The sequence below is a fragment of the Protobothrops mucrosquamatus genome, unplaced genomic scaffold, assembly GCF_001527695.2.
Source record: "Protobothrops mucrosquamatus isolate PMUCROS unplaced genomic scaffold, P.Mucros_1.0 scaffold49, whole genome shotgun sequence".
Classification (NCBI taxonomy): Eukaryota; Metazoa; Chordata; class Lepidosauria; order Squamata; family Viperidae; genus Protobothrops; species Protobothrops mucrosquamatus.
The window spans coordinates 633,522-654,759 of NW_015386431.1; the positions used below are offsets into that span (position 1 = coordinate 633,522).

The following is a 21,238-nucleotide window of genomic DNA, read 5'->3' on the forward strand; positions in this document are numbered from 1 at the left end:
ATGGTTGTCTGTATGCAAATATAGATCTCTATCCAGACTTGAAAAACTGCAATGTCATTGTCCAATATAGACTGTTTTTGAGTGGTTTGAGAACCAGCGCTGTTCCATTCTATTTTTATGGTCAGTTATTTAATGGTTGCTGGGAATCAAATTGGATCTATGATCTCATTGTGTGGGTAGTTACACTATATTTCTAAAGCCTCAGGAATAACAATATCATAAAGAAACAACTTGACAAAAGAGGGACAGCATTCTTTATGAGCAAGGTGTATTATGTCAGGAAGCCAAGAAGCAACTAACATCAAATTCTAACAATTTCTATCCTCAGATCCTGCAATAACCTATGAGAAAGACATATGCAATCTGATGAAAGAAAAATTCCTAAGGGCATACAAATTGCCACCAGATTGTGTAATTCTATACTCAACCATAACTACTTTACCTTTAGTGGAAATTTATTCCTGAAAATCAACAGGACAATGGTGAACTTTTTATCAACTCTTATTCCTTAAACCCTTCATTATTTTAGATTTATTAACATATTCATCATCTGAACCCATGGAAAAGAATATTTCATAAAATTCCATTAAAATCTCAGCAACTTCCACCTCACCATCATCCATAGATTTGATCTATATTCAAAAAAGCTCACCATAAAACTATTCTATGGATGTATAAGCCTGCTTCAGAAAAGTCAGCAGCACAGTTGAGACTCCTGAACTCGCATACATCAGATTTCAACCATTCGCAATCTGAACAAACAAAAGGAGTGGTTGACATATTACTATTCACTGAAGTATTTGATATGTTTCACATTAACTTGCATCTTCATAACTTACAGTATTTTCCTCTCCATTCTACCACCTCATCCCAATTTAAGTTCTACATCAGTTTAGCTACTTCATGCATCAAGGTAAGCTCTAGGTCATGAAAATCTATACATTTTAAACCTGAAAAAATGCAACCAGTCCGATTTTTGACACCATAGGCTAACAGTCTTCCTTCTATAATGAATTAACAATGCATCTGTTAATAGATTTATAGGCCACCTTGCTTAAGTTTATTGTTGACTGATTTTGAATCTAATTTTCTCTTGCTAAATCAAAATGTGAATTGTTGGGTTTTCTGATATGAATGAAGTTACTCTGTTTAGGAAGTGCATTTTTCCTTTATTTTGGCAGTAAAATAAAAATATATAAAATAAGATCACTGAAAGGCTATTATAGCAGCTGAACTGATAGAACATGCTGTTCCATAATATAATATGTTTGGTTTTGCTTAGCATGATCTTCAGTTCCATCAAAAATATTTTACTCCCGTGATCATCTAACTTTCAGATCTGTAGGTACTTTTGAAAAGTTGACATTCCATGGATAGTGTTACAAAATAGCTCCTGAGGTGTGGCACACCTATTAATTATGAATTTATTTCCTACTTACTGTTAGGAATACTCTCTGCCATTGTCTTGGAGGATTGGGGGGCAAGAAAGCAAAAGCGTGCTTATGGTGCCTACTCTTTATTCTTATTTTCAATAAATGCCTGAAGGATATGTCTGTGTTCCAAAAACATTTTGGAAATAAAATGTGTATTTTGTTGGTACAGTATACTGAATAAATGTAGTGACTTAATGAATAAGCGACAATGAAATTCACACTCAATCATAATAACCTAACTATACAATTAAATGTCCAACTCTAGGAGGTGGTACTCATCTGTTTCTTAACTGAGAGAACCAGCGTTGTCCGAAGATGCTTCAGTGGCCAACATGTCTATACACCAAAGTGCACAGAACACTGTTACCTTCGCAACAAAGTGGTATCTATTTATCAACTCACATTTGCATGCTTTTGAACTGCTAGGTAGGCAGGAGCTGGGGCAAGAATGGTATATACTATACATCTATATATCTATCCATCCATCCATCTTTTTTATTAAGAAGGTTGATAATCTAACTAAAATTACTCATGAAATGAAGCTTATCTTAAACAAATTGAATGTTTCACTGTTTTTAAAATGTGCTCAATATTATACAAACATTGTTCCCAATAATGGATTAGTAACTAAAATATCTAAAACTGTATTGGACCAACTAGCAGTTCTGCATTATGGACTAATACTTTAAAAGCAAATTTTTACAGGCAGTTCTTGACTTACACCGAAAGGTGTGACCCTTTGAAGTTAGGAAAGGCTCATGAAAGGTATTTATGATCCGATTTTGAAGTTATGATGGCCACCTACTCTACCATGGTCACATGATTGCACTTTGGGCACTTGACAATTGGCTCACCTTTACAGCCAATGCCCCATTCACATGACCATATTTTACTTTTTTTGCCAGTTTCCAGATTTTGCTCCTTGGATATAATGGTTCATTTAATGGTTGCTTACCGGCCACAAAAAAATGTAAAATCAGGTCTGGTCAAACGGTGACCCATTTAACAACCACAATTACTTGCAAATCTAATTCCAGACTCAATTACGATAATAAATTGAGGGCTACCTGTATTAGGACTGTTACATGGAACAAAATAACGAACTTTGGTCACAGATGCTGGAAGGTAGAAGTGGCAGTTTTCTATTACTCATGAACCACAATCTGTTAAAGAACAGTGATAGTAAGTCATTCTACCCTGGTCTCTTAACTACTCTCTTCCATAGTTTACGTGAAGAATTATAATTCTTAGTGTTTTCTGGTTCTTGGAAATACATTCTTTGAATAAATGAATTGAACTTACTTCAAAAATATTCCATAATAGTCATGTGAAAAAAAGTATACCCTCTTGGAGTTCTATGATTTTATATATCAGAACATAGTGAAAATCGTCTGGTACTTAGCAGCTCTTAAAAGTAGATAAATACAACCTCAGATGAACAACAACGTATGACATATTACACCATATCATAATTTATTTTACAAAAAGAAAGCCAGACTGGAAAAGCCATGTGTGAAAAATTGAGTGCAACCTTACTGCTTCCATAGATATGAAGAAACTATGTAGCAGCCACGTGTTGCTAATCAAGTGCCCTTGATCAACTGATCATCAGCAAGTGCGACTACGTCTATAAAACCCAAACTTTTAGGAGTTTGCTGATCTCCAGCATTGTGGTGTGGGTTAATACAATGCCAAATAAGAAAGACAGCAGCAATATTAGAGAAGCAATTGTTGCTGCTTATCCATCTGGGAAGGGTTATAAGGCCATTTCCAAGCAATTTAAAGTCCATCATTCTACAGTGAGGAAGATTATTCACAAGTGGAAAACATTCATGAGAGTTGCCAATCTTCCCAGGAGTGAATGTCCCAGCAAATTCACCCCAAGATCAAACTGTGCAATGCACAGAGAAACTGCAAAAAATAAGTTACACCTGACTCTACAGGCCTCAGTTAGCATGTTAAATGTTGAAGTTCATGACAGTACAATTAGAAAAAGACTAAACAAGTATTATTTGTTTGGAAGGGTTGCCAGGAGAAAGCCTCCTCTCTCTAAAAAGAACATGACAGCAGGGCTTAGTTTTGCAAAGCTGCATCTGAACAAATCACAAGACCTCTGGAACACTGTCCTTTAAACAGATGAGACCAATGTGATATTTGACCATAATGCACAATGCCACGTTTGGCAAAAACCAAACACAACATATCAGCACAAACATCTCATACCAACTGTCAAGCACAGTGGTGGAGGGTTGATGATTTGGACTTGTTTTGCAGTCACAAGATCTGGGCACCTCATGGTTATTGAGTCGACCATGAAATCCTCTGTATACCAAAGTATTCTAGAGTCAAATGTGAGGCCATCTGCCTGACAGCTAAAACTTGGCTGACATTGGGTCATGCAGCAGGACAATGATTCCAAGCATACCAGCAAATCTACAACAAAATAGCCTAAAAGGAAAAGAATCAATGTGTTGCAATGACTCAAAGTCCAGACCTCAACCTGATTGAAATGCTGTGGTGGAACCTCAAGAGAGCTATGCATAAACAAATGCCTACAAATTTCAATGAACTGTAGCAATGTTGTAAAGAAGATTGGGCCAAAATTCCTCCACAAAGATGTGAGAGACATACAGAAAAAAATTACTTCAAGTTATTGCTGCTAAAAGTGGTTCTGCAATCATAAGGTGCACTTAGCTTTTCACATATGCCCTCTTCATTTTGGCTTTCTTTTTGTTAAATAGATGACATGGTGTAACATGTTGTGTTGTTGTTCATCTGAAGTTATATTTACCTACTTTTAGATAAATGATTTTTACTATATCCTGAGGGTGTATTTTCTGTTTCAAGACTACAGCATCCACTACACAAATTATGAAAACATTGATAAAGTTAACATACCAGTAAAATCTGTTTACTAATATACAAAATACTTCCATTAGTCTTCCAACTTACACATATATCAGAAACATAAATAAGGGACCATGAATTTAAAGGTAAAAAGAGAATCATATCCTTAAAAAAGTTATATATTTCAAACACGTGTAAATGGCCACTATGAAATAGAAATTGAATAAATAAAAAACATGCAATTATGTCATGAGTGCAAAGTAGATTAATTTTCAAAGATGATTCCACGGTAAGATTCTAAGAAGTCAACTTGCAGCTTGCTTCTACTGGTAAGCAGTATCTACCTCCTTACAAATATTAATTGGGAAAATGCCCATTTTCACTTTTTGTCTCTCAATTTCTATAAAGCTTTCTATAAAGTGTTTTTAATAGAAAAACATTATTACATGTATAAAATCAGGAGGAATATGAATTAAGCAACTTAAAAGTACAACCAGACTATTTTCATTACATAAATTATGTTCCTGACTAGAATAAGGGTATCAATTTTAATATGGAACGCCCCTCAAACTTCAGCAATATCCTGCTCACTTACTAAAGAATTTTGTAAGTGGGTGCTCTCTAAATCAGTGCTTTTCAACCTTTTCAGATTGTATCACTTTTAGGACATGACAATATTCAAGTACCATCAGTGCTTAGCAGGGTGTCAAAACTTGATGGCCAAAAGAAAAAAAGGAAAAAAGTACCGGTTTTAATTTCGGCGGTGGTTCCTTTGCTGAATCACTTTCCCTTTGCACTGACAAACGAATGACGAATTTATCCATATTTATTAATATGCATCACTACCTTGGTGGTCAGGTGACTGGTTGGCCATTCTTCCTCTGTCCCTCTTTCTCCTCACTGCATCCTGGGCTCCTTCCACAGCCTCTGCTCCTTCACTTGATCCCTCCTCTTGTCTCACAGAAGCCTCTCCTCTCTCTCTCTCTCTCTCCTCACTGCTTGTCTCACAGAAGCCTCTCTTCTCCCTCTCCCTTTCTCCTTACTGTCTGCTGGGCTCTTTCCACAGCCTCTACTTCTTCATTTGATCCCTCTGCCTGTCTCACAGAAGCCTCTCTTCTTCTCTCTCTCTTTCCCCATCTTTTTTTCTCTTCCTCTCCTGCCAAAACCTCCTTTTATATCCTCTCCTCTCTCCCCCCTTCCTCTTCTCTTCTGGGTGCGCCACTCTCTGGGGCTCAGGGAGAGCTCCAGCGTTGGTCGCTACCCGTCTTACTCCCCCATGCAGTCATCCACTCCCCGGCTGGCCGTTGCACACATCGCTGCTCAATGGAGCTGTGTGCACCAATCCTGGGGCCTCTGCCAAGCCCCAGCAGCTCAGCTGACTCTCACCCCAAGGGCTGTCTGCTGCTCCCTGTGATAGCAGAGGCTGCCAGAAGCGCCAATCAGCTGCAGCTGCGTGCACCAATCCAGGACCCTCAGCAGAGCCCCAGCAACACCACAGCTCCAGCTGACTCTCCACCCGAAGACTGTGTGTGGCTGCCCGCCACCTGAGGCCGCCAGAAGCACTGATCAGCTGGAGCCACATGCGCTGATCCTGGGCCCTCAGCAGAGCCCCAGCTGACTCTCTCCCAAGCCTGTGCGGCACTGCCATCACTTCAGCTCATCCCCCCACTACACTTGTCTAGGTCACGTACCACCTGCCAGGTGCCAAAGTACCACCCGTGGTACACGTACCACCAATTGAAAAGCCCTGCTCTAAATCATCCAATGCCCTATTTGTATTTTACAATGATGCACCAAGGCACATTCCAAGAGCATATCAGACGAGAAGGAGAAAAAAAGGGCAAAAACCAAGGATTGTTTTTAGAGTAATGAAGATGAAAGATGAAACCTTTTCTAAAATCAGCAGAGGTATCATTTTTGCCTTTGAACAGATACGCATAACTGTCTATATCAAACACAGTTCAGACAAATAGCTGTAAAAAGAAGATACTAAATATGAATATTTAATGAATATAGGGTAGCTTACAGCTGCACATGATGGAAGTCACAGTAACCAAGCTACTTGAACATATGTATTTTAACAAATCATTTAATTTAGTTTCAGTCGGGGTTAAGGTACAGAGTATAACGTATATATTACCCAGTTTATGGCCATGTGTGACAGTTAATTTCCTCCTGTTGACTTCCACTGATTTTCATACATCAACTTTAATAGTATTATAAATGCATGCAGTGTCTTCTAAAACGCCACTCTTAAAGGTTCTGTGTCAGTATCTGGAAGGTGACCCTTATGGGATGTGTATCCAATTTGCAGTGTTCTGTGTTTGAGCTTGCATATTCATTATATTCATCATAGTACTGAAAATTCAAGCCATCTGAAGTGAAATTAGAATCAAACAATAAAATTTCTAAAAGCAAAACCATGTATATTCCATGCTAAAATACTCTCATTTATCATATAACCATGTGGAATTTCCTTTAGGAACTCAACAATATCATATTTTTACATAATGTAATTTTGAAACAAAAACACTTTCAAGTACGTTATCTGTATTTCTATTTTTTTTGGGGGGGGGAAATACCTTAGACATACTTGATAACTGGAAGCTCTCAAAAGGTGGATTTAAACAAAGCTGATTGAAGTTTAATAATTCCTATCCATTTTTAATGGATTTTTATGTGTTGCAGCTAAATTATTTTAATTTCCCTTTTTAACACTATATATAAGGAAGCAAGAATATAAAGACAAATGAAGTTTTATGAGCAGGTCTTTCTTAGAGATGATCAAATAGAAAAGGCCAATTCACAGTTATAATTTCTGTGTGTTATAAGCAGTATTGTATCCATGTCAAACCTGTATTAGTAAAAATAAACGTTAACAGTTCACAACATTCCAACTAGATTTTTTGGACTTAAGAGTGTTATAGATCAATAATTGCTAGAAAAATATTCAGAAACGTATGTAAAGTTTAGAGCAATGAAAAATAATTATCATAATCTAACAAAGAGAAAGTCAGCAGTAAGTAATAGAACTTGTATCTTTCCACCATTTTTCACCTCGCAATTACTGACAAGACTTGTGTACATATTTCTGCACCTGCACTTATAAAAGCAGATAAAATACTTAATGTGTGATTTACCATTTATTTTACCAGCATGGAGTACAGGATGAATATATCAAAGTAGTCAAGCAGTTATATATCAATGGTACCCCTGCAAAAATAGTATCCAGGTATCTGCTAATTAAAAAGAAATGGATTTGCAATTGTGAAGAAATACAACTTGATCTACCACAAAATACAAAGGGCTGCAAAAAATGTCTAATTCCAATAAGGTGTATAAGTTATTAAATAATGATCTCATTTAAAATATAAATGAAGCCATAAGTCTTTCTCACATGCAATATTATTCATTATTAAAGAAATATGTAAAAAGGCCATTGGTTTGCTTTGTTAATCATTGTAGAAAATGCCAATTCTCTGGCTCTGCTAGTTTAGCACTTAATGGTATTGAATTGAATTGTTACAAGTGATTTTAAATACTGTTAATTCCAATTCTCCGCTGATAAAGAATGAGACTCTGAATGTGGCAGTCTTCACTAAAGGGCAAGGAGCACAGTCTCTTGTACAATTATCCAGAGGAGCAGCAACCTCCACTACTCTGAGCCGCTGGCTCATCATCAATTATTTGTACTCCCCGCCTTGCAACTCCTGATTGACTAGAACCATTGCCTCGTGCTCTCTCATCAACTTGCGCAGTTTCTATCATTCCTACAATACAAAAATATTGTATTAGATTAGAGAATTTCTAATCATTGAACAAAAAAGCAAATCGTATTTTATACAAATGTAACATATGCAGGTTTTTTAAAAAATTATTTAAATACACCTACTACTTATAAGTTAATTTACAAACAGAACCTAATTTTAAATACCCAATATTATCTGAAACCCATGTGTATTACTGAACAACTAAAACTAGAGACAAATTGTCTCCAAAGAATCAAATACGATAGCAAAGATAATTATCCAAATCAATTTGAATATGTCACTGTTACAGAGAGCTTATCACTTTTCAGATTGTAATCATTCTATTTCAGTTATTACCATCCCAGATTATTCTACAGCAGCCCATTAGCTGACAGGTACTACCATTTTTCTGTATTCTTGAACTCTGATGCGGCTAATAAATTGCATGCACGGTATTCGTAATAAGCAGTAGTCTTCAATTTCCCTGGCACAACCTTCCTATATGGTTATTGCAAAATAAGAACGAACAACTGCAGGACCTATGATTATGACTTCAATCCAGGAATCTGGAAGGAGATCAGAAGGAAATCCTTTTCCTTCTAGTCCATAAACTGTATTATAATTTAAATATCAGCATTGCCAGCATTTCATCCTTGCCATTCTTTTGAAATGCTTGTTGTAACAAAGGCTACCTGTCAGTTATAACACTTTTAAGATGTGAACTTATATGCACATTCATCCAATTATTTAACAAGATTTAACTTCTGTAGAACTGTATTTTGAAGCCCCACGTTACTGTCATATGTATTTTTTTTCTGTCTTATTTTTATATATCAGGCATTAAGTTTAACCTTTCAGTAGAAATAAACAGAAATTGGATCACCTTCTTCTCGTATGGAATTAAGAGGCTATATCTTAAAGAATATCACACTTGCCAAGCACCAATTTAGCAAGTTAGGCTTATATTATTTGTTCATCTTTTAGCAGACCTGCGATTCCTGCCTCTCTCTATATTATCCAACACATGTTCCAGGATGGATCTAGCAGCCAGGAATCAAAGTACATACTACTGGAAGCATGGCTTCATGCTACAAATTATGAGCTTTACTAAGCAGTGCCATTTCTGATCTACAATTGTCTTTCTCACAATTACTGCTCAATCTACTATCCTCCTTATCCTGTATTACTGCAGAAAACAAAGACAAAAATAGGAAAATTATGCCACTGGGATGAGATCATTAATCCTATAAATATAATCTTGAACAGGAACAGACATTGGAATACCTCCAACTACTGATAAGCCCCTAAGTACCTCCCTTAGTAGCTACCAAACCTAACTGACTTAACTGACTTAAATACAGGAGCAGAAATAGTAAACAAAATGATGACAGGTTGCAAAACAAAATACTACCGTGTTCCCCTGAAAGCCCTACCCCGAAAATAAGCCCTAGCTTGATTTTTTGGGGGGTGGGCCTAATATAAGCCCTACCCCAAAAATAAGCCCTAGTTTTCGGGCGAGGCACATGCCTAAAAATCAAGCTGGGGGGGTGGAGGGGGGGTGGAGCTGCCCCACATGCCCCGCACCCACTTACCGTTGACACCTGCCTCTCCTTGCCGGCCCACTCCTTCTGCGGCTCCCCCCAGCCTGTATTTTGCCATCAGAGGCTTTCCGGAAAGGCCTCTACAGCCGAGAACCGAACTAGATTCAATCCATAGCTCGGTTCTCAGCTGCAGAGGCCTTTCCGGAAGGCCTCTGATGGTGAAATGCAGGCCAAAGGACGCCACGCGCATCAATCCGGAGCTCCATTCTCAGCTCGAGGCATTTCCTTCGGCTGCAGAAGAAATGGGCTGGCTGGCTGGTGCCGCCATCGCGAGATGAGACTGTGGAAAAGACACCCCCCAGAAATAAGACCCGGTGCCTCTTCTGGAGGCAAAAAAAATATAAAACAGGGTCTTATTTTCAGGGAAACACAGTAGCTCCCTCTATACATTGTTCTGGTCTAAAAAACTTAGCTACATTATTTTATAATTCTGTATGAAATACTTAGTAAGTCAAAATAGCATTACCAATGATATTAATATACAGTACCTTCAAAATCTTAACAATGCACATGCATTTTGCTGAAGATAGAAATATTCAACAGTTAAGCAAGGAACTATTTATCTATGTCCTTAAAATATTCTGTGTGTGTGTGTGTGTGTGTGTGTGTGTGTGTGTGTATTTTAAGTTAAATAGTTTATAAGTGCTGTAGCTCAATTTTAAATAGTAATATCATGTTAACATTCAATGACATCCCAATATATTTGAACATATTCAGAGCTGCATAATAACCACTGTGTGATGTCAGAATACTAATGTGGACAGGAGATTCTGCACTATTGTGCTTAACTAAAATTACATAATTTTAATATGAAAAACTGCTGTTCTATATCACATGGTCATGTGATAATTTGGTATCTTATTGGGATAATGTATAGGTAGGGAAAATTTTTAAATGTTAAAGGTGAGTGTGATGTTGAACTACATACCAAGGCTTTGGAATTTGATTGATGATCAGGAATTATGGTTATATCAAGAATGGGAAATGGCCAAAAGTATCTTATTGGCAAACTGGAAATGTGGTATTATTCCAAATGTTAAGGATTGGTTGTCAGAAATGTGTGATCTGTCTGTTTGGAAAAGGCAATATTTTTTACTAACCAAAGAATGTAACAATATGTGTTTACTATGGCAGAGAGTTTGTGATATTTTATGATAATGTTTTGTAGTGTATTTACAATAGTGCATTTATTAGTAATGAGTGACTATTGTTAAGTATAAAATATAAGGTAATTTTTTTTCTTTTCGTTCTTAGTTTGGATGTTGTTTCTTTTTTATTTTTTCTCTTTTGAGTTTTGGTTTCTATTAATTTTTTTCCTTAAGTTTAAAGATTGTTTTGTTAATTGTTTATGTTAAGAATGTTAAATAAAAAATTAGAAATTCATAATGCAAATTGTCTTACATAGCTTAAATCTAGTGCAAATGAAACTGGCTATAAAACAATAGCTCATCATTGAGGAGGCATTAGCTTTCATAACAGAAACATCAACCCATATGTTAGACAAACCTACGTTTACACAGATCAAGAAAGAGTTCTTCTATTCCTTTGTTCTGTTTGGCAGATGTATGATAGTGTTTTGCTCCCACTGATTCTGCATATCTGCAAGAAAAAACTTATCTTGTGACTGAAAATTGCATGCATTTTCTATGTTATAAGCAAATTATACAGACCGTGTAAATTTGAATACATTTAACGCACAGAAAAAATATCCCATTGCCTTTTCCTCCCTGTAATATCGTGACTGAATCATAGTTACATCTGGTCATTGATCGTAATAAAATATTTGGATCTGGAAACAGACAATTTAAAATTAGCTAGGAAAATAACATTAAGTGACAGCAGAATTGAGGCAGAAAAGGTAGATTTTAAGTTACACTAATTGCATAGAATGTTTTAATACTTCCTAATTTAAATGTGTATACAGGCAATCCTAATTTAGCAAACATAATTGGGACTGGCAACTCATTGTTAAGCAAAGCAGTCACTAAGTGAAAAATCACATGACCACGATTGGCCTTACAAGTTTACTTCACTTTCCTCTCCTTTGCTTTACAGTGTCAGAAGGAGGAAGAGAATAATAATGATGTTGTTGATGATGTTATCCATTCAGTTATGTCCAAATCTTGGCAATTCTATGAGCCAGGTTTCCCTACATCTGCCAATCTTGCACTACTTTGAATTGTTCTATGCTCTGACTGGTGTCAGCTTTGATGGTGTCCAGCCATCCTGTTCTTTGGATTGACTTCCTTTTTACTGCTAACTGTTCCTAACATAAATGAATTTCCCCACATGACATGGCCAAAATAAGCGAGATGCATCTATTGTCCGAAGGATACAAGCACAAACAGCCAGATAAGGCCGAACAGTGGGGAAGATTTCCAGAACTCAACTCATGAAGAACCTGGACAAAAGACGATTCTTATAGCCTTTTCACCCACTCTGGGATCCTTTTGAATAGTCACTCTAGCGCTGGTGTAATTAGCAGAACTGATGCTTGTATTTATATTCTTTGGTGAGGAAGGGACTATAAGACAGTCAGCAGGCACTCAATGGGAAATATACAGTGAAAGACATGTGCTTTCAGGCACGGGGCAACAGGTTACTGATTGTGTATGATGCACATGTGAAAGAGATTGTTGCAACTGCAATCAGTTGCTGTCCAAGCAGTTGCTAAATGAAGATTACCTGTATGCTCTATATAAGTGATGGCATCTTTAATGTAGTATTGAAATTAACAGTCAAAAACTTACGATTCTGCTTCTTGAATAGACACATGTCTTTCCTTCTCCAAATCTATCTTGTTACCTGTCAAGAATTCAGATTTCCTTAATATCCAAAATAAATCAGAAAGATACAATCTACTCAACATCAACAATATCTTTCTAACTGACTTCTAGTCTTCATTGTTTCTAGGTATGAGCGGCATTTACTTTTCTACATCTATATCCATTCAGGTAACCAGAATTAATTATCAAAGTCAACTTCACATTGTCAAGACTATGAATTAAGCAGCAAGAATACAGAGCAACACGCTCAGACATTTTTTGTAATTCTTTACCATGAAAATATTAAAGCGCATGATAGAATCCTGGTCCATCCTGAAATCTTTGGCTAATCTCTAAAAAACATGTTTACTTGTGTAATTACATTGGAAGCGGTGGTTATTTCAAACAGATAAGTTGCAGCTAAACTTAATTTGAGATCCCAAAGCACTTCCCAAAATGGCAAGTAATTTGTATAGTTCTGATCTTGTTTCTAAAGCAGTTTTATATTAACTTTATATTATCTTGTCTAGAACTACATGGACTCTAATAAGAATTAAAACACATTCAGAAATTTCTCAAGAAAACTTTCTCACATTCTTGCTACTGGCATTCTGCTTTCTATTTTTTCCTTCTTTTTACTTTTACAATCCTCAAATATTATTTTTCTTACTGAAGCCAACCAGTACCAAAATTAAAAGGGTTTTAAAAAAACAATTATAGGTTTTATGCAATCACCTAAATGCAAAATTCCACTAAAATTGAACAAGATTTCTTAGTCATTTAATAAGATGTAAAAACCCAAATCTTACCAACTATGCATAGGCAAATTTCATTTCCCAACATTTTTCTTAATTCCTTTACCCAGTTTTTTACCTATGAAAGTGACAAGAAAATTTATTTCAATATTATAATTTTTAAGTTTTTTAAAAAGTTATTTTAAAATTTTCTAGTAAGAAATCCCAGTCTTTTTTCATTGTCTTCACAGAAACTGCAATCCTGTTAACTGCTTTCTTGAAAGTAAATCCTACTGAATTTAATTTAATGGAACTTACTTCTGGATTGTACATTAAAAAGATCAATTATCGACACATAGGCCTACTTTATTTATAAAATGGGATTTCCTTTGCACCTTTTCTCCAATGCAACTGTCATGTGTCTGATTAATGAAACACTTCAAAGAACTTTCAGGCATTTTTTAACCTAAAAAGCCTTTATTAGTGTTACGGAGTGTCAGCACGGCATGGAGAATGCCAAAATCTGAATATCCCTTCCTTTGCACATAACATTCCAGGCATTTCCCCTCCCCTATTTTGGGGTCATGATTCACATCTTCCAATTAACCTGGAGGGCAAAGATTCACTTCCCTTCCAAGCTTTTCTCTCCTCTCCCCTTCTCCTCTGAATTAACTCTAAAAGTACCAGACAGTTCTGCATATTTTGTCAAAACAAGAATATTCAATATTAGCAGCGTTGACAGCAACCTTCAGCACTGCATTCAGAATCATGCAGTGAAATCCAGGAGCACTATTTCACTAGTTAATGCTATTCCTTCAGGGTATAAGCCCATTTAGATACCACTTTTTATTCAACCCAAGTCCACAGTATAATAAGATAAGTTTATCTACCAGATTATTTCTAAAATATAAGAGTGAAATTTAATTTGGAAAAAAATGTACTTGCTGTGTGCTTATTTGTTACAGGGAAATGGTGTAGTTACCTTTTGAAAAGAATCTTCATCTGTTATATCATAAACTAAAATAGCTCCATTAGAGTCTCTGTAATAAATAGGACCTAGTGCATGAAACCTTTCTTGTCCAGCTGTGTCCTGCATGATACAAAAATACTGATCTCATTTAATCTATTCAAAGTAAATTATTTTGCTAAGTAAAGTTTGATATTTAAATGCAGTATCATAGCAACATGATTATACCACTTACCCATATTGCAAGGTTTACTCTCTTTCCTCCAATATTTAGCTTCTTGGTTAGAAAAGATGCCTGAAGTGGAAAAACACCCATAAAATTAATACCCAGATTTCACCAATTCATACAAATAATATATTTCAATGAGTTTTGTAAATATGAAAACAAAACAAGCACCTGAGATCCTTTTAACTAACATATGAAAATAGAACTAATATATGTTTTGCAAGAATAAAAAAAAAAAGATTTGAATGGTGTTAAACTAGTTACTTATATTTTCCTCTTAATTGATAAGATTTATCAATTCCTTCAATTTATTTCAATATTATAGTTTTGACTAATGACTTTTTATTTCTTTTCTTCACTTTGCACAATGTTATTTACATAAAATGCCATTTGAAATGAAGGTCTAGGATGAACAATATTAATAAGTAGACAATTAAATTTTCTGTTTTTTGCAAAATTATTGACTAGTTCAGAGAAACATTTCAAGAAATTTCAACACTCGAAAGAGTTATTGTTGTCTGTGATGCATGTAATGGTGTTGCAAACTCTATTTTGTACTTATTTTAGATAACGGAAAAGAATAAAGGCTAGTGAATAAAACCTTTCTTTCAGTGAAGAACAGGATTGTGCTGCATATTGGACTCAAACTCCAAAAAATGCCTTGAAGTATGAAGAAAACAAGTAAAACACTACCTGCAGCACCTTAAAGCATCTCACCCTTTTCTAATATTGCACAATTGCCTTCAAGCTCCCAGTCTCACAAAAAGATGCAGTTGCTTTAAGGTGTTGCTGTTTCTATTCGAAATAACATTTTGGAGATCATATCTAAAGTTCTGCATATCATAAATGGGCAGATGCTTCTTTATATTTTTATTCCCACTGTAAACTCAACCATATTATTTTTGGTTCTTTTATTGTTACATTGTGTTTTAACTGGTTTGATATACTACCTTGAGTCAGCTGATGATCCAAGTAAATTTTTATATTCAGCAAAATATATAGTTTAACACATTAATGTATACAAAATACATGTTTATGCATTAATAAAGCAAACTTTGAATAAACTGTTAATATTTTAGAATTGGAAAATGTTTCATTAGTTTAACATTCTGAACCAGATTTTGTAAGATATAAAAACTGGCTGCCTAATTAAATCCAATTTAATCAGACAATCGCCTGATTTGGGACAAAGTATTAAGATAAGGTTCATATTATTTCAGAAAGGAGCATGAATGAAGATATTTCCTCAATGATGAGACCTCACTGTCTTTCCCAACACTGATGTCAAACCAACAATAAAATGAATGGCAGATAACAGACACGTAACACTGTTAAGTTAATGACTGTTTGAAAAACATTTAATTATGAGATCTACCAACCTCCTGTTCTCTTTTCTTGCTTTAACACCAGAAGACAAATGCTTGCAACCCAGCATTGGTCTGAGGCATTTAAATGAATAAAGATGTACTTTTTATCTGTTTTCAGTTTATAATAAAGCAACTCAGAGAAATCTGTTGTAATATGTTCTAGATGGCACTTCAAAGAATGTAAAATAACATGTTAAATCTAAGAAATGAACTTTGTTTCAATCACCAGTACATTGAATCTTATCAAAGTGGTCCTTTCATTTATTTATTCTCAATTTACATTAAGCATATTATAGGTAGTCCTCAGTTTATAATCACAAATGAGCCCCAAATTTCTATTGCTAAGTGAAACAGTTAGGTGAATTTTGCCCTATTTTACAACCTTTCTTGCCAGTTGTTAAGTGAATCACTGCAGTTGTTAAGTTAGCAACACTGCTGTTAGGTGAATCTGGCTTCCCTATTGACTTTGCTTGTCAGAAAGTCACAAAAGCTGATCACAACCATCATGAACATGAACCAGTTGTCAAACATCTGAATTTTAATCATGTGACCATAGGGATGCTGCAAGAGTTATAAGTGTGAAAAACAGTCATTTGTACAGTGCCATTGTAACTTCGAACAGTCACTAAATGAACTGTTGTAAGTTGAACACTATCTGCATAACAAATTTCATAGCAGGTTAATGAATCACTGTATGAAACAATTTAGATTTACAGAATTGTAGGAAACTGCATTTCAGATTATACTGCAGTAGTTTTTTTAAAAAAAACAATAGAATTGACTGCTTTAAGACATAACTTGTCTTATAGGAGTGTTGCAATAAAACTGGTATGGAATGGAAACAAAGAATTATGTAAGTCTCCTGGGGCTTCTTTGAGAAAGAGCAGGATGTTAAAGAGTTGAATAACAACAAATGTAATCTTTAGAGGAAGTTACAATTAGCAATTGTGAACTGACACTTAATTTTGAAAAAAGTCCTTAACTATCATATCCAGCATGGATTGCCTTCCAGTACCTAATTCTTAGTTGCAGACTGCTAGTTTGCAATGCTTCCCATTATAGTGGTCATTTGCAAGAGAGAACAATCTTAACATCCAAGTGCACAAATTTTTTATTCACTGAACTAATAGTGATAAAAGGGAAATCCCAAGAATCCACCTAACAAGTCTAGATGATTTGTCTAAACCTTGTATTAAAAAAGTACTGATATTCTATATATACTAGTAAGAAAATAAACTTGTGATTTATCAATGAACAGTATAATGGGAATAGTGTTTTTCTGTACTGTAGAAGAAAATAATTGCTTGGCTTGCAAAGATGGAATATATTCTCTCTTGCATGTTTGTTTTACAAAGCAAAAAGATCAGCAATGCTACAATTCATAAATTCAGTATAATTATCCTTAATGCCATCTTAAACAGACATTTAGACAGAACACAGAATTTTGGTATGGAAGAAGTCTATTACTTTGAAGAATCACATGGATCCTAATAGCTGAAAGTGGAAGTTAATCTTAATCAAGTTTACTTATTAAGCTTCCTTTAAACCAGGGGTGTAAAACTGCCGGCCCGTGGGCCGGTTTCATCATATCGGAGCCACGCCCACTCCATTGCCGGCAACGGCGAAAAAGCTCTGATACGTTACGCGACGTCATGTGACGTCGCGAGTTTGACTTGTCTGCTTTAAACAGTGGTCTTATTTGTATCCTTGGACAGACATCATTACAAATATATCCTTCTATAATCTGAATTATTCAGAGTCTATTTCAGCTCTGCATGTGACTGAACACTGGATCTGACAACATGTTCCATCACTATTCTCTAAAGAGTATGTGCAAAGCAAATGAACTGTAGCAACAAGAGTTTCAAATTACCGAACCATTCAAGATTTTACTATATATAAATCAAATATTTATTAACTAATTCGTAAAGAGGTCAGCGGAAGGTAAATGGATAAACTTTTTTAAAAAAAGAGGGTATGAGAATTATTTTCATTCAGAACATCTGATAATCATGTGAAATTCTTGAAAGAAAAAAATTATAATAAATCAAGAATTATTTTCATTCAGAATTCTGATGATCATGTGAAATTCTTGAAAGAAAAAAAATTATAATAAATCAAGCTGCCTAGAGATTTCTGCAATTACCATAACATTTTATTATTTCCTGCTATTGCACTGAATACTGTATTTCTGCACAGCAAGAAGGCCACATAGCCACTTCATTTTAGTTCTGTTCTCAATACCTATCATTTCTATCTTAATTCCAGAATTATATAGTTTCAGAAAGATCAGTTCGCAAAACTCTATGGGACAATTATTTTAATGATATTGTCCTTCTCAAGTTTGGGCTTCTACAGTAGTAAAACGATTCACAGGGATATATTTATGAAACTTAATACTAGGAATGAAAAACAGTACATTGAGTGAGCTTCGGTTCATGCATACATTAAAATACCCAATGTGTTCAAATTCCAGAGAAATAGCAGAGCCAGTTTACTACAGCATTTCTAAACTAGAACAGATGGTACCTATTTTTTTCAGCTCTTCTACGGTACTACCTCTTTTGTCTTTCCATGTTGTCTGACACAATCATTTTTATTTCTCTCCAATAAAAGGTGGATTTGATAAACATTAATGGCTACTTTTCTAAAGAGTGCGCGGTCCGGGCTGGAAACCTCGAAGAGCTTCATTCTCTCGCTGTTCAGGTTAGGTGAAAAAAAAAAACAGCTCGGGGGCCCAACCTCGCCCCCTCCTCAGAAGGACTCAGTGCGATAGGAGAAACAAGCCCATCTTAAGAAGGAAGCCGAATTTCACCCCTGCCGAAACAGGCGAGCGGCCTTCTGCTGCCTCCCGGGCCTACCTGCAGAGTGGTGATATGCTTGTCATTGAACTTGTTCTCACAGTAACGGAGTACCAGAGAAGTCTTTCCCACGCAGCCTTCCCCGAGCAGGACCACCTTGAAGGAGAAACTTCGCCCGCCAGCAGCAGCGGCGGCGGCAGCGCCTCCCGCGCCAGAAGTGGCCGCTGCCGTCGCCATCCGCAGCGAAGTGACCGCCGCTCCCGCGGCCTCACATCGGCAAACCGCCGAACCCCGCTCCGCTTTGATACGGGGCGCTGAGCAGAGTCCAAGATAACCGTAAAAGGGGAGCGAGCGGGGAGAAAAAAAGGAGAAGAGGCCGCGCGGAAGAAGACTGCGAGGGGGAAGCAAACCAGAGAAGGAGAGACGACAGGTGGGGGGGGAGGGAAGAGAGAGAGAGGAGAGAGAAAAAATCCCGAGCCACCCTCCTCCCGCACCGAGGCGTCTCGCTCAGCCTCCTTTCTAATGGCGTCTTCTTCCTCCTACGTCATTCGACGGATGGTCACGCGACACGCCGTTGGCTGCTGATGTTTCGGCATTCCGAAGCGCCGCCCGAAAAACTAAGAGGGAGAGGAGGAACAGATTCCCTAAAGGAGGCCGGGCGGAGATGACGTAGGTAACGTGAGATCTGTTAAGTGGACGCGATAGGGCCGCGGGGCCTATGTCAGTTTCGTCTTTTTCTATGGGGCAGGCGTTGGGACTACGGTAGTTGCTGAGTTTGCTATCGGCGGTAGAGGAGAAGATTGACAGTTGTTAAACTGGTCTTCTTAAGCAATGTTTCATGCTCAGGAGTTCTAACGAGAGAAAAGCGAAGAGGGGGGGAGGAAGGCTATGCTTTTCCGCACCCGTGATCTTTTTGTATTCATACTTGGAAAGAAAGTCTACAGGACTTTGTTTCCATGACATTTGCTTCTGGTCTTGGTAAGCCTGCAGAGAATTTGCAGGTTTGAGTAATGCGTACTGTATCTTTTCGGTTTGCTGCAAAACAAAATTTCTATAACTCCATGAAGAACTTTTGGGTCTCTTCAAGGCTAATAAACGTAGTTAAATTATCTAAACGACTGCGTGCGCATAGACTCGGGAACAGCGAACGGGGAGCAAGAGTGAAGCCCAAGGAAGTAAAACGGAAGAAATTAGTGCTGATTTATAAGTACCCATTTACAAACAGTTGCTGATAAGATGCAGATTATCTTCCATTGATAATTCATTTAGAGCAGTGGTTCTCAACCTGTGGGTCGGGACCCCATTTGGGGTCGATCAACCATTTCATGGGGGTCGCCAAGCAAGGCTGTCCGCCATTTTTTTTGTCCGCCATTTTTTCCCCCTTTTCCGGCGGGTGCCTTACCTCCCTTGGGCTGGGCCAACTGGTGGTCGGCCTGCTCCGTCTCTGCCGCTTGCCAGCTACGCCTCGGCCGGCGCAGGGGGCGGAACCACGCATGCGCGGCGCTCCCCGGCAGGGAAAGTCCTCGACTTACGACTGGTTGGGTAGTCCTCAACTTACGACCGGTTTAGTCCTCGACTTACGACCGGTTTAGTCCTGGACTTACGACTGGTTTAGTCCTCAACTTACGACCGGTTGGGGTCGCGGCATTAAAAAGGTTGAGAACCACTGATTTAGAGTTATAGGAATTCATCCACCACACCTTGTAATTTGTTATGCGAGGGGCTGTTATCAAAATAGATACATCTGGCGGCAAGAAAGGTGACCACATATTTCCTGCTTAGATATTTTCAAACAGTAATTCTAATCGTGCGATCATGTCTAAGATTATATCTGTTCCTAACGTACTGCTTCTACCAACCTGATGCAAACAACAAAAATGAAACAAATTTATCAAACGGAAAGTACTGGGAAAAACTTTTTCTAGGCTGGCAGCTGTCAAAATTAAAAGCTTTTCTGATTGTCCACCTGATGCTGTTATCCTGTGAAGTCCAGCTACCACTCTATGTTGCATGTAAAACTTGAACCTGCATATACCTTAGAATAATATGCAAATTAATTATTGTGGCTTATTCAGCAAACTACTTTGACACAGTATCTTTGTATAAATACATTTAGAGATTGAGCTATGTAATTATTCAAAATTAGATTTTTTTTTCCATCTCTTGTTTTAAACATTTCTAGATCATTTTCTGTGTTTTCCAGGCAGCCTGAAAAAAGCTTTTTTTTTATTTTTCATTTTGACTAGAATGTTTTAATTCAAGGATGGTTGCAAGATTTGTATACAACAAACACTGTCAGCTTTTTTCCAGTAATAGTTTTTTATTGGTTTATCAAAATATAAAATATAAAGAGAAATTCAAAAAAGTAGTAGAAAACTAGGAGGAGGGGGAGGGAAAGGAAAGCTGTCAAGAGGGAAAAGAAAAAGGCACCATCTTCCAACTCTCTTTTTTTTGTAATATATTTTATTGATTTTTTTAAAACATAAATCACTTAATAATTGGTGTGTGTGGTCTGGGTTACATTTGTAAAACAATAACAATTGATTTTTATAATCCATAATCCACATAATGGTTTTAGTTTTTCCTCTTTTCCCAAAATATCCTCTTCTGCAAACATTGAGTTAATACAATTCTTATTGTTTTGATTGTTTATTTTTGATTGTTTATTTTTAGGAATATTGAGAAAAATATATATTTATATATTCCTAAAAATTATAATCACATTAATATATTTCTTTTCTATCTAAT

The 21,238-nt window shown here is 36.6% G+C and overlaps 1 protein-coding gene across 1 annotated transcript; it reads right to left on the reverse strand.

Moving 5' to 3' along the window:
• Nucleotides 1-6,262: 6,262 nt before the first annotated feature.
• Nucleotides 6,263-18,929, reverse strand: RAB21 (RAB21, member RAS oncogene family). The gene is made up of 7 exons (XM_015811787.1): nt 18,551-18,929; nt 14,332-14,391; nt 14,112-14,219; nt 13,205-13,268; nt 12,381-12,435; nt 11,141-11,229; nt 6,263-8,050 (listed from the first exon to the last, which is right to left on the reverse strand). Exons 1-7 carry the CDS (start codon nt 18,725-18,727, stop codon nt 7,911-7,913), a joined length of 693 nt encoding a protein of 230 aa, XP_015667273.1. The 5' UTR covers nt 18,728-18,929; the 3' UTR covers nt 6,263-7,910.
• Between the last annotated feature and the right edge of the window lie 2,309 nt (nt 18,930-21,238).